Below are 21375 nucleotides of genomic sequence, written 5' to 3' on the forward strand. Positions count from 1 at the left end.
ACTAGCTATGTGTGTGACCTTGGGCATGCTACTGTTTGCCTCAATTCCACATCTATAAAAATGAGCTGGAGAAAGAAATGGCAAACTACTGTGGTATCTTTGCCAAGGAAAGCTCAAACGGGGTCCTGGGCACAACTGAACAACAGCAAAAAGCCATTATTGACCCCATGGTTAAAAGTATCGTCACAGTTCCTATTTGGTGGGAAATAGAAAAACTATGCTAACCCTCCCCACCCCCCCCTTAAATAGAGGCTCTAGAGCCCTTAGCCCTGCGCACCAGTCACAAGGTCCAATCAGAGGGGCAGAGGCTACTGATGAGGTATGAGTGCCAGGCAGATTCAGTTGTGCCATATAATGAGATTTCCCAATGATGAATTTCCTGGGGAAGGAAGGCACGCTCAAGAGTTCCAGAGAAGTCTAAAAGCGGTGGAGCTGGTGGAAAATGAGGAGAAAAAAAACTGTGCTATCCTATTTCCTGTCATTATAATGGTGAGGAAAAAAGTACTATTTGACTTATGCTGAAAATGAATTTGTATGGCCTTACAGAGACATGCAGTGTAGAGATTTATAGGTAGTAGATAAACTGAGATAGCAACTAGGATAATGATTCCATTCAGATGCAACTTTTTTTCTGTCACTCATGTTTAATTCATCTAGCCAAAAGTCCTGAAAGGACTCTCTTCCTGATAGTTGAGTTTATATTTATATTTTCAAAAATGTATGGAAAAAGTAGCCCATTTGGTATTCTCCTATTCATAACCATTTATGTAATGAAATGTTGGTCAGTCAACACACATTTAGTAAGTACTTACTATGTGCCAGGCACTGTCTCAGAGTTCTGTAGTATTATTTTGGGATGGTTAAGTATGAATAATAATAATGTCAATTCAGTCTGCACTTCTTTAGTGCCTACTGTGTGTCAGGCACTGTGCTAAGTACTGGGATTTATGTTGCTCTTTAAAGTGTAGGAAGTACTTTACATGCCTTATTTCACTGGGGCCTGTGAAGTAGGTACCTCACCTTATTACCCCCATTTTAGAGACAGGGAAACAGGAAGCTCAGAGAGATTGTGCTTTGACATGGTCACACAGCTAGTGTCAGAATTAAAATATGAAACTAGTCTTCCTGATCTCGACTCCAGCAGTCTGTGAATAGATGAACAAGAAATAAGTGTTTATGTGCAAAGCAATATCCTAAGTGTAAGGGATACAAAAAGGAAAACAATATCTTCCCTCAAGGAGCTCACATTTTTACTGAGGAGACAACACATAGAAAAGATTTCAGCCCTTAAGTCGGATGGAAAGAGACACTGGTCTTTAGAGTACAGTGGCAAATCCGATGGTGATAACGCATCATCTTCAATGTCATTTCCACCGCTCACATCATAACTGCTTCTAATGTTGCACCTTTTAACAGTGCCAAGGATTTTAGTGTCTAGAACTTCTTTTCTTGGTCTTCAGTAACTGATATGATTTCACAAGCAGTTGCCAGCACACATCTCTCCACAGGGGTTGCTTCCCTGCTGATTGCTATAAGGACTGGGCTTGAAGCAGCACCAGGATCTGGGGATACTGTCGCTGTCAGGAGTTTGGGTCCAGACTCCTGGGTTATCCCTACTGGGCTCTGAGGAGAGGTGGCACTGATAGTTTACCTTGCCTGGAATGTGCCACATCGTATCAGGGTGCCTTGTTATTTTAGCTAGTCTGACTTTCTTACCCTATAGATGTTTGGCAGCTGGTGGGGATGTTTGGTTCCTTCACTACAGGAGTTGCTTTCCTAGATAATGGCTGAGAGAACTGAGCTAGAAGCAGACAGGTGGTCTAGGATGCACTGCTATTCCTCATGCTTTTAATTCCATATTGTGGCCTGTCTTTATCTCTCAGGGGGAGATGGTGGTCACCACGGTGGTAGTGATGGTGGCTTGACCCCCCTACCTCAAGGTCCTCCCAGTCTCTTCCTCAGAGTGCCTTATTACTTAAATTAGGTTTCCTGTTCAGTATGCCACACTGCCTGTCCAAGTCATGAAGTGTGATTCCTTCTACCCTTCCACCTCCAATTTTTTTCATAGCTGCCGTTTGAGCTTAACCTTCAGGCCTAAATGAAACGAGTTTAGTAGTCTGAACAGAGTCCCTAGTGCACAATAGACCATGTTACCAAAATACCATATGCATATACAAAACTATCAGCTTCTCCTCAAGAAACACTCAGTACTGGGTGAACATGAAGGCAGAATTACCTCACACCCTCCAGAGAGTGATTTTTCCAGGTGAAGATTGAGGTCATTCATAAGGCAGCAGGGAAAAGTGTGTATTACATTGTGCTTGGCCTACTTTGGCCTGGGAATATACCAAGGACCACATTTTGTAGTGTAGCCACCGTAACCTCATTATTTGTTTGGCATAGGCAACATGTAGTTTTCTCCTTTTTCAGGCTTGTGCAAATTGTATTCATTTGCCCTTAGTATCTTTCAATGATTTGTGCATGTTTATTGAGAAATGGATCTGTAGGGTGAAAAGTCTCTAAACAATATACATTTTAAAAATTAAATACCTGCAGGGTTTATTTTTAACTAGAAGACATAATTTTCTAAAATCAATTTTTTAAATGGAAAAGCATTTTGCTTTGAGATAAAGTGAGGGCGAAAATTCTTTCTTAATACTTTCCTCTTCAGAGGGCATTTAATCTCTTGTGAAATATGTCTAATTTGATATATCTTACAATTAGAAGTGTAATGTGAAATTATAAAAGACTCAGTTAGCTATAGATATTAGAAACTGTTCTCACTTGCTTTCAGAAATTGGGTATTTTCCTGAAGAGTATGACCAGGGTAATATATGTGATATTTTGAATATGTTATATGAGTGGAATTAATATACATCCCTTTTATGATATTTCTCAGCCATATGAGCCAGTAGCTTTTCTTTTGAAACATAGGAGTTAATGATAATCTGGTCTTTGGATTTGAAAATAACTTCTGCTTTATTTCACAAGCTTAAATACAGAAAGTGTGGGGGAAACTTTGCAGAGTTAAATATGTGACACTCATGTGACATCTTGGACATCATATAAATTTGTTTCTTTATATTTTTCTGTCACCCATTTCTAGATTTCTTTTGATCTTGCTGAATATACTGCTGATGTTGATGGTGTTGGCACCCTACGGCTTCTCGATGCAATTAAAACTTGTGGCCTTATCAATTCTGTAAAGTTCTACCAAGCCTCAACAAGTGAACTTTATGGGAAAGTACAAGAAATACCACAAAAGGAGACCACCCCTTTTTATCCTCGGTCACCATATGGTGAGAATGTGTGTGTGTGTTACATGTATGTATACATGTGCATGTCTGTTTCAGGGTGTGTGTGTTTCTGGTTTAATTCTGTACGTGTCTCAGGGCTGAAGTCATTTGGGTGTGAGATTAACATTAAGATAGACTAAAAGTGACTAGACTTGTTGAGAGGCATACCTTTATAAATTGCTAAATAAAAGTATTTGCTGCCATTGCCTCAGGGATGGAAATTACCGCCTCACTTCACGGAACCTTGTTCATTCAGCTCTTCCATACAGAACACTTTAAAAGGAAAATTAGACTCAACATGATTCTTTTTATTGAAAGGTTGTGAGATCATGTTGAAGTGATAAGATTTCATGTTTTTTGTTTCCTCAATCACAGTGTCCTAAGAGTGCCTTTCTGCAGAACAAATGCTAATTTTGGAAGATTTTTAAAGAAGCATTTATAGAAGGCTCCGGTGATAGTTTCAAATCAGTGTTAAAAGTGCCATATTTTTACTACCTTACCGCCACTATTTTTTTTAAACTAGGAAAGGTCAAAACCATGTGTTTAACATATTCTGTTTCTATTTCTTGTATGTGAAAAGAACTGTACACTAGTGTAAAGAAAAAAAAAAAGTAGTTACATATTTCCCGATAGAAGTGTTCACAATAGAACAAAAGTTTAATTTGGTGCTTCTCATTTGACTGCTTTTTCTTGTTCTGGGTTTCTTTTGATTTTTATACCTTTCTATAATTATGTATTGGTCATGTCCTGAAAATTTTTAGAAATTGACTTTTTAAAAGGTTTTATATTAATTTTAAATAAATTCCTCCTCAGGAGCAGCAAAACTTTATGCTTACTGGATTGTGGTGAACTTCCGCGAGGCCTACAACCTGTTTGCTGTGAATGGTATTCTTTTCAATCATGAGAGTCCCAGAAGAGGTTAGTAGATCTTAGGCTTGAGTGCACAGAAGGTCTTGGGTAAAAAAAATCAGGAAAAAAGTGTCAGTATTAACATAGTAAAAGAATAGCAATATTCTAATTCTTTTGCCTATTTGAAGTGGATAAATGAAGAAATAGCAATCTAGGTTTATTTAGTACAGGTTATTTCTTAAGCCCATTCCTGGAATGCATTTGTGGTAGAAAAAGCACTCCACTCATCCATGACTAGGACAGAAAAACTATTTACCTCCTTGACCTTCTAAGAGAAGACCATAAAGAGAAAAAGTGATATTTGAAATGTCTAGTATGCCAAGTTACTAACCCAATCTCTGTTTATAAGTGATAAAACATGATTTATTATCATATTTTGGAATGCACTTTTCACTTCATTGGTATAGGGCACTTCTGGTGAAGAAATTCTGTCTTCCAACGCAGATCATCACCTGCTCTGCAATTTATTGTCTAAGAGAGCTGCTTAGGCTTCTTCCACTATGTCACCCTATTTCTATGCCATTTTAACAGGAAAAATTCATTCCAAAATTTCATTGAAAAATTATATTTTGTACCTTTTTAAAATTTCTGCTAATTTTCCATCCATCAAAAATTCTCACAACTTATCCAATATATTATGCATAAAAGGAAAAGTGATAGAGTGGTCTATATTTCGGTATAGCAGTACTTCAAGGGATCATCAGTATGTGTGTATTTCTTCCCATTGTACAGATTCTAATCCATACCTTCTTACCCTGGGTTATTCTTAGCCATGTCTTCCTATAAAACCTTTGTAGATTGTTTACCTAACATACTAGAATTCCTTCTCTGGATCGTCCCTTATTACACATATACTAATCAATACAGCACTTGGAATACCTACTTGTTATCCTTTGTTCTTGCTACATGACTGGTCCCCCTCCTTTGTAGGATGATTTCCTTGTGTATAAGTCCTCCTTGGAAATATGTTTTAGCCTATTTATCTCTCCAGCACCCTTCGGAGAGAGAACTGCCATTTTGATTTTTCAGAGATTGTGATGTTTCATAATTTAAAGTCCTGTGGCATTTCCAGAAGAATATTGATGTTAAAAATATGGATCCTTTTCCTAGGCATCAGAGTATCAATGCAGAGGGGAAACCTTCTTCTTTGTTCTTTCTGCTATTTGCCTTACCTTGAATTTGAATTTTTTTTTGTTTTTTTTATCATGGGGGAAGGCAGGGCAATTGAGGTTAAGTGACTTGCCCAAGGTCATGCAGCTAGTAAATGTGCCAAGTGTCTGAGGTCGGATTTGAACTCAGGTCCTCCTGACTCCAGGGCCGGTGCTCTACTCACTGCACCACCTAGCTCCCCCGAATTTGAATTTTTGAAAGTGAATTCTGATTCCATCAGACCATACTTTGAGGTCTCAAGCAGGAGCCCAGCTCAGACTGGGCTTCTTACCTTCAGCTTCCCTTCTCCTCCTAAATGTGTTCTTGATCATTATCGTGACCTCACTCCTTGGTGCATCAGGAAATTGACACCATCTGAACCCAGCACAGTGCTTAAGCAGGTCTCATGATTGCTGGTTCTTTTCAGAGACTGAACCTGGAGCCCAGGCTTAGTGCAGTATGTTGTTTAATGACTATCATGATGAATGTTCAACAACCTAACACTATTCAGTATTGGAAAGATATATAGCTAACCCTTTTTTAGGCTCATTTGTGTTACCGAAGGAAAAATCTTTAAGATATTCTTCAGAATAATTGAATAATTCCCTTGAAGTTTTTTTTAGAAATACAATTAGATTTTGAAAGTCAATGCTATGAGCTAGTTTTATTTTCTATCTCAAATAGGCATATTTTCCCCATTTTCTCCCTTTATCTTGAAAAATGAAAAATAAATTTTCAGTAAAATCAATATACCAGTACAATTCAAGCATTTTAATTTCCTACAATGCTTGAATCTTATTAGCATATTTTAATGAGAGTCCCCCCCTAAAAAATAATTCTTTAGAAAAATTTTGGAACCAGGTCACTCTGAATTTGGGAGAAGTCTAAATCATAGGCTAGCATACATGGAATCTTTCTTTTAAGTTTTATCTACAAATAGTAATTTAAATTATCTGTTAAGACAGTATTTCCAAGTAGAGCTCCAGCTAGACGTACTTTGATAAATAGATACGAGTAATTTGTAATTAGCAAAATACTTTTGCACACCCACAATTTGCTGTGGTACTTTTAAATAGTTCATACTTTTAAGTAAGTTAAGCATGCTCCATCATTCTCTCTTTGCACTAGTAACTCAATTAGCAGACCCTCTATTTCTTAGATGCTATAAAGGTAAAGTTCAGCACAGGCCAGACCAAATGAACACAAATGCTAAATTAGTGAAAGTGCAAATTAATGAGGCTTTACAGCATTACAAGCTTTTCTTTCTTCCTGGCAATAAAATAAGTCTGGAATAGGTTTTGTGACATAAACTACTTTCCTTAATGCAAAATAATTGGCAAAGACTATTTTTGAATTAGTGCATATTGTTCCATGAGATAAGTTGTAACTTTAAAAAAATGTGGATAGTTCTGCCTAGAATTTTTTTTTTAATATAATGATGTAGACAGTCAGGCCTGGAGACTAATAACTTTTCCCATTCCCAGGCTCCTCATTCATTTCTGTGCATAAATATTCCAAGGGTAATCTACTAATCGTAGCTCTCAGTAGACTTCTGTTGGCTGGTTGACCTCTCCCAGGCCTGCTCCATTACATACATTTGCACAGCCAAGCTCTGGAAAAGCATTTTCATTATTTCCTGTGGACTAGCTAAGCCCAAGATGTATATCAATGGGACTGTACAAGTGTCCCTTGTGAGTGTTTTATACCTCCTGTGTCCATGTATAAATAGATAGCAGCACTGTGTGGCAATGGAAGAAGCTATGTTTTTTTTAATTAAAAAAAAAATAGATAATTAAGGAAGGTATTATGTGTTGTGACAAGAACCCTGGGCTAAGAATCAGAATACCTAAGTTCTATCTGCTCTTTCTTGAATTGCTAAACAAATTTTGGCAATCCATTCAACCTGAGTCTCAACTCTCAAACTGAGATAATTATACTTCTATGACCTTCCTTATAACATTATTGTGAGGAAAACACTTAGCAAGCGGTTGCTGTCAGTCTCTGTCTCTCAGACTCCTTATCTGTAAAATGGATTGGATGATAACTAGTCATATCTATTTCACTGGTTTGTAACAAGAATCTAAAGAGCAAATGCTTGTGGAAGTGCTTTGAAAAGTACAAAACACTATAGAAATGTGAGATATCACTATTATTAAACACGGTAGTATATTTTAGTGTATAGACCATTGCACTTGAGGTCAGGAAAGCCTGTGTTCAAATCCTACTTCAGATACCTAGTAACCATATGATCACCGGGCAAAATAATTTCTCTGGACCTCAGTTTCTCATCTGTGAAATGAGGAGATTGACCTCTAAGGTCTTTTCCAGCTCCAAATATATAATCTTGTGATCCTATCATAAAACATTCTGCCCTTCAGATTTAAGCTGCTGCTAGGGAATTAATGGGGGAAACCAAAACAATTACTGGGAATGCCCTAGAGTCAGTACACATTCAGTCCAGTCTTCTATACCTTCTATGCCTACTGATGTAGAATCATATAGTAATTATTCTTATTCAGAATGATAAACCCATGGCATACAAGAGCCTTGGTAATCCAGAAGAGATTCAGTTGTGTTCCCTTTATTGTGTTTCCCAAATCAGAAAAATTACACTAAAATTAAAAATAATTATTGATCCTCTTTGTCTTCCATCAATATTGTCTCAGCCTCATCCCCACCTCTCCTTGTGGCACAGAAAAATCAGCAAAAATAACCTATGCGATGACTTCATCTGAGGATACGTATGATATTCTGTCCTAGTAGATGAATACATTGTTGAAAGACCTCCAATAGCCTGGCTGAAATCAAAACTTGGGCTTAGAGCTTTAGCTTAGAGTTGACTCGGAATTTTGATTTCCCAGAATACTAACCTTTACAAGTATTTTATGTTAAAGAAGTTCTCCTGTTCTCTGTTTCTAGATGGTAATGACAACAGAGATGCATACACGTTTGTTGATCGCCTTTATAGGAAGGCTAACATTTTTTGGTATGAGCACTCAACTGGTGCCTCATACTTGTCAGCCTTGCCAGTGACAGTACAGTCTGAGTAATTTCCATGTTTTTGGCACAGTGAAGCATGATAAGAGTGATTTCCTTATATCACTTGACCCTTTACCTGCCCTGCTCCAAATGATATCTGGAATTTTTTTTTTTTAATGAACTAAGAAAAAGGTTTTGTTGAGAATTCCATAATGTACTTTCAGGTAGTTCAAGTTATCCTTGGGTAACACAAAATCAAAGGCTGGAAATGAAGGATAATCTAGTGAATAAAATACTGGGTGAAGAGTATGGGTTTGTTCTCTGCATTCTGTCACCCATTTACTTTATATGACCTAAGGAAAGTTAATTAACAATTTGGTGCCGCGCTTCTCCATTTACTTATAAAAGAAGATCCTGTAGTGGTAGCATTTCCTACAAGTCAATTATTAAATAATGGTTAAAGCTTCTAGAATAAGTAGGAGGAAAAAGGGGGTTGGTTTTGTAATAAATGGGACACATACTTAGAAAGATGGAAAAAGCACACATTCAATGTCAGGTCTTTGAGTACCCTTGTTTCCTATAGTTAATTTCACAAGTATAATTTTAATGTTATGAGTGTCCAGGAATTTTAAATAATTCACCTGTTTTTTTTCTCTGCTTAAGTTTCGTATACCATCCCTTTCTCCCTCCCTCTTAGCTACATAGACAGCAAGGTCATGCAATGAAGGAGGAGGAAGGATGAATAAGCATTTATGTGACACCTGCTGTGTGCCAGGCATTGTGCTAGATGCTTTTCAAATACTATCTCATTTGATCTTCCGAGGGTAGAGTTCTGTGCCTGGGGTCAGGAGGACCTGAATCCTAATCCAGCGTTAGACATTTCCTAGCTACGGTCCTCTGTGCAAATCCTTTAATGTCTGCTGTAGTTTCCTCATCCTCATCCTATGTCTCAGCCTTGTTCTGAGGATAAGATTTCATAATATTCGTAAAATATTTTACAAATCTTAAAGTGCCTTATAAATGATAATAATAATGATAATAATTATTATTATTATTTAGGGGCAGCTAGGTGGTGCATTGGGTAGAGTGTTGGGACTGGAGTCAGGAAAACTCACCTTCTTGAGTTCAACTCTGGTCTCAAATACTAGCTTTGTGACCTGGGCAAGTCACTTAACCTTCTTTGCCTCAGTTTCCTCATCTGTAAAATGAGATGGAGAAGGAAATGGCAAAACACGCCAGTATCTTTGCCAAGAAAACCCCAGAAGAAGTCACAAAGAGTTAGACATGACTGAGCACCGACAAAAAGAATTATTCTTTAACTAGAAATACAATCATGTTTCTGTTTTCCCCCTTTTTTATACCTCATAACAACTTTATGTCATCCCTATTCCTCTCCTCTATTTCAGTTTATGACAAAAAGGTTGTTCATTCTTGTCAAGACCAAATTCTCTGCTTATACTCTTGATTAATCCCTATCCCTGTCCTCTGGAAGTTCTTCCTTTCAACTACTTTCAACTCATCCCCCATTATTCAGTCGTTCCTCATCTACTGAGTCTTTCTCTGATGTTCATAAACATATTTGTCAACTTCATAATTTCTTTTCTTCTTTTTTTTGATTTATTCTTTTGATTTTTAGTTTACAACACTCAGTTCCACAAGTTTTTGAGTTCCAAATTTTCTCTCCCTCCCTCTCATCCCCCCTCCCCACCAAAGATGGCATGTAATCCTCTACATGTGACTTCACATTAAACTTATTCACATAATAGTCAAGTTGTAAAGGAGCATTATAACCAATGGAATGAACGATCATAATTTAAAAAAAATGAAACGCTTTTCTTGACCTTGCCATATCCTTAAGCTATCATCCTATGTCTTGGCTCTTCATAGCCAAACTTTTAGAAAAAGCCATGGCCTCAATGTAATTTTCTCCTTCTCACTTGTCATACCCTTACAGTCTGGTTTTTATGCTCTCCTCCACCCACTCCCCTCCACTGAAATTGTTTGTTCCCAAGGTTAAAAACCTTGCTTCCAACTACTAATTAATTTAAAACTAACATTTACATAGCACTTAACAGTGCCAGACATTGTGCTAAACACATTACAGTTATTATCTCTTTTGGTCCTCACAACAACTCTGCAAGGTGGGTGCTATCATTCCCATTTTACACAGGAGGAAACTGGCAAACAGACATTAAGTGACTAGTCCAAGTCACACAGTTTGTGTCTGAGGCAAGATTTGAACTCAACTCTTCCTGATTCCAGCCTCAGCAGTCTATCAACTGTGTCACCTACCTGCCTCTAGGCTACTAAATTGAATTGCTTTTTCTCAGCCTTCCTATTTCTTGACCTTTGCAGACTTTCTGACGTTGTCAAGTATCCCTTCCTCTTGAATATTCTCTTATCCCTTGGCTTATGTGACATTGATCCATCCCTATTTCTCCTCTTCCCTATCTACTACCTCTCCACCTTCTTGGCTGGATCACCATCCACCTACCAACCCCTACCAATGAGTGGTCTCCTATGACTCAGACCCAGGCTACTTATCTTTTCCCATTTAAAAAATATTTTCTCCAATTACTTGTAAAAACAATTTTTAATATTTGAGTTTTTTTTAAATTATTAGTTGCAAATTCTACTCCTTTCTCCCTACCATTCCCCCTTGTTGAGAGGGTAAGCAATCTGATATAGGTTATATGTGTGCAGTCATGTAAAATTTTTCCACACTAGTCATTTTGTGAAAGATGTCTTGAACAACAAAGGAAGACAGAAAGACAGACAGACAGACAGACAGAAAGAAAGAAAGAAAAAAAGAAAGAAAGAAAGAAGGAAAGAAGAAAAGAAGTTGGGAGGGAGGAAGAAAGAAAGAAAAATAGTATACTTCATTCTGTATTCAGATAACATCAGTTCTTTTTCTGGAGGTGGATAGCATTTTCCATCGTCAGTCCTTTGGGATTGTCTTGGATCATTGTATTGCTGAGAATAGCTAAGTCATATTCAAAATTCTTCATTGTACAGTGTTGCTGTTACTGTGTACAACGTTCTCTTGGTTCTGTTCACTGCACTCAACATCAGTTCATGTAAGTCTTTCCAGATTTTTCTGACACCAGCCTGTTCATTTCTTATAGCACAATAGTATTTCATTACAATTACCACAACTTGTTCATCTATTCCCCAACTGATGAGCATCTCTTCAATTTCCAATTCTTAGCCATTACCAAAAGAGCAGCTATAAATATTTTGGTATAAATGGGTTCTTTTCACTTTTTTTTTGTAAATCTCTTTGGAATACAGACTGCTCAGTGCCTCTTGTCTTTACTCTATGCTCTCAGTGAGCAATTTCATTTACTCCTCTGGACTCAGGTTGTCATTGCTATTATTTTCAATATATCAGTTCTTAATTTTTCTCCCATCTTACCAGCTGGCCAGATGGGTTTATCTGGATATCCCTTAGACATCTCAAACACAATGTTTTAAAGAACAGTAGTTACTACCTTCCTCCAGCATCCCCATGGCCCCTTTCCTGACTTTCTTCTTTTTTATTAGTTTACCATTACCCTTTCATTTACCTGGGTATGTAACCTCAGAGTGATAATAGATTTTTCCCTCAACATGTTTTTTTCATTCTTCCAAAGAGGACTAAAGTGTGAGCAATGCCACTTTTCCTTGGTAGCTTTAGAAGGCAAGAAGGCAGAATTGGTCTCTTAAAATGATATTTTAAAACTAAGTTCTATAAATCATACTTAAGAAGAAAATATGTTTTAAGTGATCTAATCCTTCTCCAAATTTTGTCAACTCTACCTCTACAACCATTCTCATATCTTCTTTTAATTTACCACCAACATAACCACCACCCTAGTTCAGGCCCTCATTACTGTTAGCTTATACTATTGTCCTAGCCTCCTCATGCATCTAGGTTCCAAACTTTCTGCTTTCCAAACTGTCCTCTATACCCCTGCCAAAATAATCTTATCAAAATGCAGTTTTGAACCATGTCCCTGCCCTGCTCAAAAATCTTTAGGGGCTCTCTCTTCACTTCAGAATAAAAAACCAAACCTGTTATCTTGGCATTTGAAGCTTTCAGCCTACCTTACCAAGGTTGTTTCACACATCCTTCTTTCACACATTCTCTGTTCCAGCAAAATTTGCCTTTTTGCTGTTCCCTGACCTCTTCATTCCATCTTCTGTCTCCAAGTCTATGCATAAGCTGCCCCTCACGTTTGGAATTTACTTTCTTTTCAGCTACCTCTTAGAAGCCCTAACTTTCCAAGGCTCAGCTGAACTTTCTCAAGAGCTCACCTCTCCTCTGGAAAGCCCATTCCCATATTGATCCTTCTGGTTGTAGTAGGAGTTCTCAGTCTCCTTATTATCTTGTATTTATTTATTTATTTGTTTGTTTGTTTGTCTCTCACTAGAGTGTTTTACTTTTGGCTTTGTATCTCTGGGCCTCTCACAGTGTTTTGTGCATAGTAGGTGCAATGGATATTTGTTCATTTGAATTGAAATTTATTTCAAGTGGAAGATAGAGAATTTTTTAAACTTTGGTTATGGTTTAGAGCTATTTGAGTTGGGTTTGAAGAATGATTTAACCAGGAAGACCCTCCATAAAGCATTATTTCCAGACCTTGATGCTAAAATGTTTAATGTACTATTTTAAAGCTACCATGAAAAAGGATATTCTGAGCATGCAATATGTAGTATGGTTCATTATAAAACTTAATTCTTAGAAATTATTTTAAAAGACAAATTTTGGTCTCTTGCTTTTAAAAAAATTCTGTTAAGATTAAACAAACATGCAAATCCATATAGATTTGGTCTGGTCAATACTGTTATAATAGGAATCTTGAGGAACTTTTTTAATTACTCAGAAATAGTTTCTGAATGATCACTTTCCTACCTCTATTATTTGGTTCCATGTTATATCTTTGCTAACTGAGAAAAATTAAACAACAAAAAACAATTATTAAACATTGGATTAAGTCTTCAGTTTTGGACATTTGCAGATAAACCCACAGAGCAAACTTTATTCTGACATTTCTCATTTGGTGAATTCCTGTGACTTAAAAATAAACAAGTAAGGAAATTTAGAGGTGAGAAGTCCCAGCTTTAAGTATACCATTTTGTAAACTTCTATTGGTATATTATCAGTTACTTGAATTATTCTGAGTCTCAAGCAAATAGTCATGTAGTGAATCTTTAAGAAATTCATTGAGTCAATCAGTAACTATTTATTAAGTATATACTGTGTGCCAGGCACTGTGTTCTACTATATATTCCTATGTAATTTGTACATTAAGGTATTATAAGCATTCATGTCATATTTATATATTACGTATTTCACGTGTAAAACCATTTTGTATTGTAGTTAATATTTTTCTCTTGCTTCCCCATTTCCATCTTCTGTTTCCCTCTTGCTCCTCATTCATGAAATTAAAATCTCGTGTGATTCTTCTTTCTAGTAAATTGACATCTTGCAGTGGAAATCTTAACTAACTTGTATTCCATGACTTTTAAGGCCTTATTCAGCAGGGCTCAGTATGCAACACCCAGAATTTTAAGCACTATTTTTTGAGTCTCAGTGTCTGTAGGCGAGGGTGGAGTTAGTTTAGCTTTTATATAGCTAAGGAATGGCTTCCCAGGGTGCCACATTCTTGAAGAAAAGCCGGGAAGTCATGAGTGCACTGTGTGAAAGGGCACTCTCCAATAAACTGTTGCCAGTTTAAGTTGGTATATTCTGCCAGTTTTCATTGGTGGGGCTCTTTGCTTTTTAGATGATAATGGCCTTAGAAAGAAGAGCATGGATATTTCCACAATTCAGCACTTTTAGTCCCTTCACTAGGATATTTTTAAAAATTTGACTTGAATCAGCTTATTTCCTAGATTATTAGGTCAAGCTCTGGGCAATTTATTGACTGCCACTTTCAGAAACGACAGACGAGGTTGAAAGTTGGTGAAGCAGACCTGTGCCATAGGCTTTCATTTACTGCAGTGAATCATCGTCTGTAATTGGCTTCATCCCTTTGATACCTTTAGTATGAGTAAGAAATCACGTTCCATGTTGACAGTGTTATTTCTTCCATTCTCCTCCCACTCTGTTCTTTCTTTTTTTTTTTTCCCCTTTACTGTTGAAGAATGTGAAACTTCCTCAGTTCTGGCTCAAATAAAGTTTCCTCTGGGTAGCTTTGGCCTTCCTTTTTCAGTCTTTGCAAATTTGATATTAAATCTTCTCCTGCTTAGCTGAATTTCTCTATTTTGCGTACCATGTACACAAAATACATGGCAGCTGAGACACCTGCCCTGCAACATGTACTTATATAGTCTTTTAAAAAAGATTATGATTCAGGCTGTGCTGTCTTCCTTTAGGAGAAATTAGTCCCTTGGGGATCCTGTTTTTCTCTAGAATTCTTGCCCTGCATAAGCCATACTATATTCTGTGGGTCTGATTGTTGTTCATTACTTGGCAATTTTTATTCTGTTTATATATTGTTTCAGTATTATAAATGTGATGTTTTAGTTCTACTTCTTTTGATTCCTACATGTCCCCATGTGCATATATGTGTAAATGTGTTTAAGTATATAATATTTTTCATATCAGGGTTTTTTAAAACAAATAAAAGCATTCTTTGTAGCCTAATCAAATAAACATGTTTTTTTGGCAAACAAATCTCTAATGCTAGGAACCACTTATCAACAAAGAGTACTAATATACAGAACATCAAATATCAGAGTTGCAAGGAACATTAGAGGTTATCTAACATAACCTCACTTTGTGGATGAAGAAACTGAAGCCCATGGAAATTAAGTGACTTGCTAATTATATCATGACTAGTTAATGGAAATACTATGTTTAGACACAGTATAGACTTTTAGAGCTAAAATGGACGTCATAGTTCATTTTGTCTAGTTCAATGCCTACATTTTACCTATGATGAAACTGAGGCCCTTACCCAAAGTCCTTTAGGTCATAAGTAGCAAAGTTGGGATTTGAACCCAGGCCCTCTGGCTCCAAATACAGTGCTAATCCATTAAATAAAAAACAAGTGCCCCAAATCACCTATATACTGAATATGTAATTTTAGTTGTATAGAATCTTGGTTGGAAAACATGTGGACCAAAATGGGGAAAAGAGTTTGATTCTGGTGACACAGGTAAAAGACCCATTCTCCTTTTTGAACTATAATCCTTCCTAGAAAGAAATGGCTCCTTCATACCCTTAGTTACACATTAACTTTTTTGTCGTTACAAGGACCATGGATCATATTTTTTAATTCATATAATCTCTAATTTTACAATAATCCAAAATTTAAGAGAGTAAACTAGAATAGGATATTTTTCCCAACAACATCTTCATTGTATTATACCTCCCCATCTCTTCAGCTGGATTTCTTCTAGATTAATTTGATAATATCTGTAAAACCCTGACCTGGTGGTTTAAAGTTGATACAGAATTGAGTTTTATTATAATATGCAACCCATTATTATCCCTTCATCTCTTGAAATATATAATCAACATTTTTAAGGAATTAAGATGATAGAGTATGGTGGAGTGGAAAACACTGCACTGGTAATGAGGCAACTTTAGTGTGGTACTTTTGACCTTGGCATCACTTGGCTATGGAATTTGGGCCTCAAACATAGAAAGTAAGCTGGCTACATGAACTGGTCTCAGGCCATGGAAGAGCTCAAAAAGGATTTGGAAAAGAAAGTTAGAGAAGTAGAGGAAGAATTGGGAAGAGAAACGAGAATGATGTGAGAAAACCATGAGAAACAAGTCAATGACTTGCTAAAGGAGACCCAAAAATATACTGAAAAAAATACTGAAGAAAACAACATCTTAAAAAATAGATTAACTCAAACGTGTATCATTACTTAACTGGAAGAAGGGATAGTTTCTTATCTAAACTTCCTCCCCTGTCCTCTCTCTAGCTCTGCTCCCCAAAGTAGGTTTTGACAATTGTTGTGCATTGTCCAAGGTCACTGGGGACGTTAATTCTTCCCTTATTCACTTCCTATTTGCCTGTATATAGTTGGGTTTTTTTTTGTATATATTTGTTGGCTTGTTGGCTTCCCCATTTGATTGTGAGTTCTCTGAGAGCAGGGACTACATTTTGATTCTTTTTGCATCTCTAGTGCTTCTTATAGTACTTAGCATATAGTAGGCATTTAATAAATGTTTAGTGTCAGAGTGGAAATGGGAAGTTGGCTCTTCTGACTCCTGCTGCATTGTTATTTCCAACCTATCAGGCTATTTTACATAGATAATAAGATTTAATTCTTCCACATGCTTTCTTCACTTAAAAAAAATCCATTCTTCAGTTTTTAAAATGTTATATGACTCAACTATTCTGTTGTGAACATGGAATGGGAACTCACTTGTTCTGATGGCAAATGCCATATATTCACTCTGTCACACAACTTCCCTGTGAGCAGGAGAAATTGATTATGAAGTCACAATAGCTGCTAATAGCCCTGATCTGGAGTTATTGTGAAATGTTGCTAACGGGACCTGTGGATCTGTCTGGCATCAGCTACAACTTCTTTTGGAGGAACTACTTGAAAGATACTTTATACACTTGAGTGGATTATGTCCATGAATTCAAAATTCCCCTGCTAGATTCAAAGACAGACTCTTAAAACCCAGTTAAAAGTCCACTGTATTCATGAGACTAAACAACTATAGCAGGGTTTGGACCCCTAAGAGACAAAACCATGATGTAGCAGATCATGTACCTAATGATTCTGTCAGGGTAATGAGAGAGCATGGCAAGAAATTATTAGAAACCATTATACAATATTTCTGTACATTAAAAAGCCTGAAGTAACCTGGCTTTGGCAAGTTTTCTTTTATTTAAATAAATCTATTAAGAGAATCTCAATTCCCCAAAGTGATTTCAATAAGTAAGAATATTACTATTTAAATATAAACATTAGGTTATTGACAATTATTTTGATTTTTAAAGATAAATAATTTAAGGCATTCTTAAAACAAATGAGCAGCAGAGGAAGGGACAGGGAGGAAGTGAGAGGTCTTGGAATCTTTCCCATGAAAGCTTCTCAAAGATACCTGCTCATTGAGGCAACTACTTGCATTGGGGCAATTAGGGTTTGGTGAATGTCTGCTAATTACTGTTTGTTCAGACTTGGCAGACTTAGACTGCTGAGGAGTTCAGAAAAAAACAAGTATTTTGTCAAACTCAACAGAAGTGGCTGGGGGAGCCACATGTAACACTTTGAGCATTTATGTAGGGCAGGAGAATTGTCCTAGTGATCTATAAATATTGTATATATTTCTGCCATAGACTGTGGCTGCGTATGGTGGCTTGTGTGGGGAATAGAGCTGGAGTGGGAAAGCATGGTAGGATGCTATTGTAGTTGTTCATATGCACATTATAAAAAGAGGGCTTTTACTAGTGTCTGTGCTGTAGGAATAAATCGATTTTGCAGAGGTATAGTAGAATCATTAGTACTTAGCAATCGATTAGACATAAGAATTGAAGGAAGGCTAAGAGCTGAAGGCAATGCCAAAGATTCAGTCATAAGAGATTAGGAAAATGGTGACAATTGGGAATTCCACATGGTGGAGGTGGGTAGAGAATGCATTATAGAAATTTGTAACAGTCTGTACAAAGGCCTTGAGTTGGAATGCCTATGAGATGGGCACATAGTAGGCCAATTTGACTGAAACACAAGATTTGAGAAAGGGATTGAATTGAAGTGAGGCTAACTGGATCTCTGGGCAGGGGATGGGGAACTCTTTCATTCAATTACTACTTAAAATGAGACTGATGATTCCTAGCTTTGGGAAATCTTGGGATTCTTACTGCCTCCACATGTAGTTAAAATCAATTATGTTTGAGGAAATTATCAGTTATAATTTATTGTATTACATGCACAATTTGTCTTTTAAAATAAAACCAAATGAAAAAGTATGCAAATTTGATTTTAAAATTTTCTTCTAAATATGCTGTTTATCCATTTATTAAGAAAAATCCTCATTAATTACATAATAGAAGTCATCAAAGTAGCCATTTCAGGTGTATATTCATTTGTAAATAGCCATGCAATGCACATATTTAAGCAAATTAACTGTTTGACTTCATTTTCAATGTAATGAACAGATTTGCAGTATGAGGTAAAACTAGTTTAATACACTGTACATATTTTTCTTAAATCATCTTGTGGTAACTCAGGAGTTACAAATTCTTAAAATATACCCAAAATGAACAGTTTGAAACTACCACAAATTGATAGTCTATACCCACTGTTTAGATACTGAGACATTTTTAAAGGATGTAGATATAGCACATTTTCCTAAATATGGGCTTTATGAGAAATCATATTTATCAGTCTAAACACAATATGTACACTCTTATCCAATCCAGCATTTTAAGGTTCATGACCTTGTTTTTAGACTTGAGCTTCTGTCAGTTGCCAAGGGTTTTGTCATTGCTTAAAAATAATGATTGAGTAGAAAGTCAATCCACTGTTAACAGAAATTTTAGTGAAAACAACTCATGAAAATCATCCTGTTGAGACCACTGCTTTTATTTATTTTTAAAATTTTTTATGTCTTCTTATTGCTGTTGTCAGGAAGGTGATCACTATTAGAAACTTTGAAGAATCATTTAATTTGTATCTGTCCATGCCACAAAGTACAATGTTGCCATCTTACTACGCATAAAATCCCATTTTATTTTGCATATCATTTAACACACAGTGAACTCACCTTAATGCTTAAGTAAACATAGAATTGAATTTCAAAGGCAATTGGCAAGAGAAAACACTTGGACTTAGACTCCGGTAGCACAGTAGTCTGAGAGTTCTGCCCTTATTTCATGTCAAATATAATTCAAAGTACCCCAGGAAGAAGCACTCCCAAGTTACCTCCACAAATCTGTGCCTGATTCTCCAGTGAGCTCAAAGTTTCCAACATGACCTGGATGCCAAGAGTTGGGCAAAGTGGAATAATAACTCCTCAATCCTTTTGTTGTGGTTGTTCAGTCGTTCAGTCATGTCTGACTCTTTGTGACTCGATGGATTATAGTACACCAGGCCCTTCCGTCCTCCACTATCTCTCAAAGTCTGTCCAAGTTCATATTCATAGTTTCCATGATACTATCTATCCATATCATCCCCTGCCACCCCATTTCCTTTTGCCTCTAATCTTTCCCAATATCAGTGTCTTTTCTAAGATAGAGTCTTGTCTTCTCATTATGTGGCCAAAGTATTTAAGTTCCAGCTTCATATTTGATCTTCCAATGAATAGCTTGAATTAATTTCTTGAAGCATTGACTGATGTGACCTCCTTGCTATCCTCGGAACTCTCAAAAATCCTCTCCTACAACAGAATTCAAAACAGTTGATTCTTTGGTGCTCATCTTTTTTTATAGTCCAACTCTCACAGCCATACATTGCTACTAGAAAACCATTAAACACACACACACACACACACACACACACACACACACACACACAAGAAATCCTCACTCTTCCTCACTTTTATTTATAAGAATAAAAATCTTTGAAGAAGCAAATGTAGAACCCACATAATGATGTTGCTTTTAACCAGCGATAAGAATTCAGGATCTTCATCAGAATTGCAGTAGATTTCAGAGTGAATGAATAAGTAGCTTATGAGGTTTCCCTTTAGGTGAAATGGGAATTTATAATAAATATTTTAATGCCTTAGTAGGACATTGTATTTGTCATAGAAAGATGGATGTTTAAACTAGAAGGTTATTTTCATTTACTTATAGTAGGCAGATGCTACTTCTCCTTTGGGATGTAGTTAGTGACCATGCCACTATTACTAAATAGTTGTTATCTGTCAGTCTGGTTGGCATTTACAGAGGAGTGTCAAGATACAAGTAAACCAATAGCTAACAGCTCATTGTTTTATTTATGCTTTTATGATGATACAGTGATAATTTTTTGATGAGCATTGTAGACCTAAACTTCAGTGGCAAGAAAGTCTAGCTACACATTGTGAAACCACAGGATGAAGTCATGTTGGAGTTCAGCAAAACATTACAGGTCTTACACAATGCCCTTCCATTTGTATGTAAAGAAAGACAAGCTTTCTTTGAACCCAGCAGGATTGAAGTGCCCTTTCTGGTTTTAATCTAGACTTACATCATCTAGTTTATAATTAAATTTGTAGACAGTGTTCCCTTACTATTGACAAATACTCTGGGAGAACACAAAACAGTCTCCCCACTTATTCTCTCCTAAAAATTGAAGTGTGAGTACTTGCATATGAAAGACTTTTGAAAAAGTTTATGGTTTGGTGACAGTAGCTATAATAACTAGACAAATGAAGTCTCTCCCCTTCCAAAGTCAGTCTTCTAAGTGGTTTACTTGAACTCAAGGTATTTTTCTATATTTTATGTTTTTATGAATTATATTTTTAAAATGAAAGGCAGTTCAGTATAGTAGCTATAGCAGACACAAAGGTCTGAGTTAAGATCCCATCTCTGGTACTTTCTAGCTTAGCTTAATGACCAATTAATAAACATTTATTAAGCTCCTACTATGTGCCCAGCACTGTACTAAGCAATAGGGGTACAAAATGAGGCAAAAGACAGTCCCTGTCCTTGAGGAGCTTACAATCTAATGGGGGGAGACAACATACAAATATTTACAAAGCAAAGTGTGCATAAAAGATGATTAACAGACAGAAAGCATTGGAATTAATATGGGTTGGGGAAGGCTTCTTGTAGTAAATGGGATTTTAGCTGAGACTTAAAGGAATCCAGGGAGGTCAGCAGTCAGATCAGAGGAGGGAAAGCATTTTAGGCATGGGGGACAGCCAGAGACAATGCCCAGAGCCAAGATTGAAGTGCCTTGTTCACGGAATAGTCAGGAGGCCAGTGTCACTGGATTGAAGAGTATGTGTTGGGGAGTAAGTTATTAAGAAGACTGAAAAAGTAGGAAGGGATTAGGTGAAGGCCAAACCAAGAATTTTGTATTTTATCCTGGAGGCAATAGGAGGCCACTGGAGTTTATTGAATAGGTACGACATGATCAGTACAACATGATCAGATCT

At 36.6% G+C, this 21375-nt stretch overlaps 1 protein-coding gene across 2 annotated transcripts in view; it reads left to right on the forward strand.

Annotated features, from left to right (window-relative positions):
* The window catches only part of GMDS (GDP-mannose 4,6-dehydratase), a 782760-nt gene that overhangs the window by 322048 nt on the left and 439337 nt on the right, over window positions 1-21375 (forward strand). For both annotated transcript variants that reach the window (XM_036765676.1, XM_036765686.1), the window contains exons 5-6: window positions 3107-3299; window positions 4110-4214. In XM_036765676.1, the coding sequence (XP_036621571.1) occupies window positions 3107-3299; window positions 4110-4214 (298 nt within the window). The remainder of the gene's footprint in view (window positions 1-3106; window positions 3300-4109; window positions 4215-21375) is intronic.

Source organism: Trichosurus vulpecula, chromosome 1, assembly GCF_011100635.1.
Source record: "Trichosurus vulpecula isolate mTriVul1 chromosome 1, mTriVul1.pri, whole genome shotgun sequence".
Lineage (NCBI taxonomy): Eukaryota > Metazoa > Chordata > Mammalia > Diprotodontia > Phalangeridae > Trichosurus > Trichosurus vulpecula.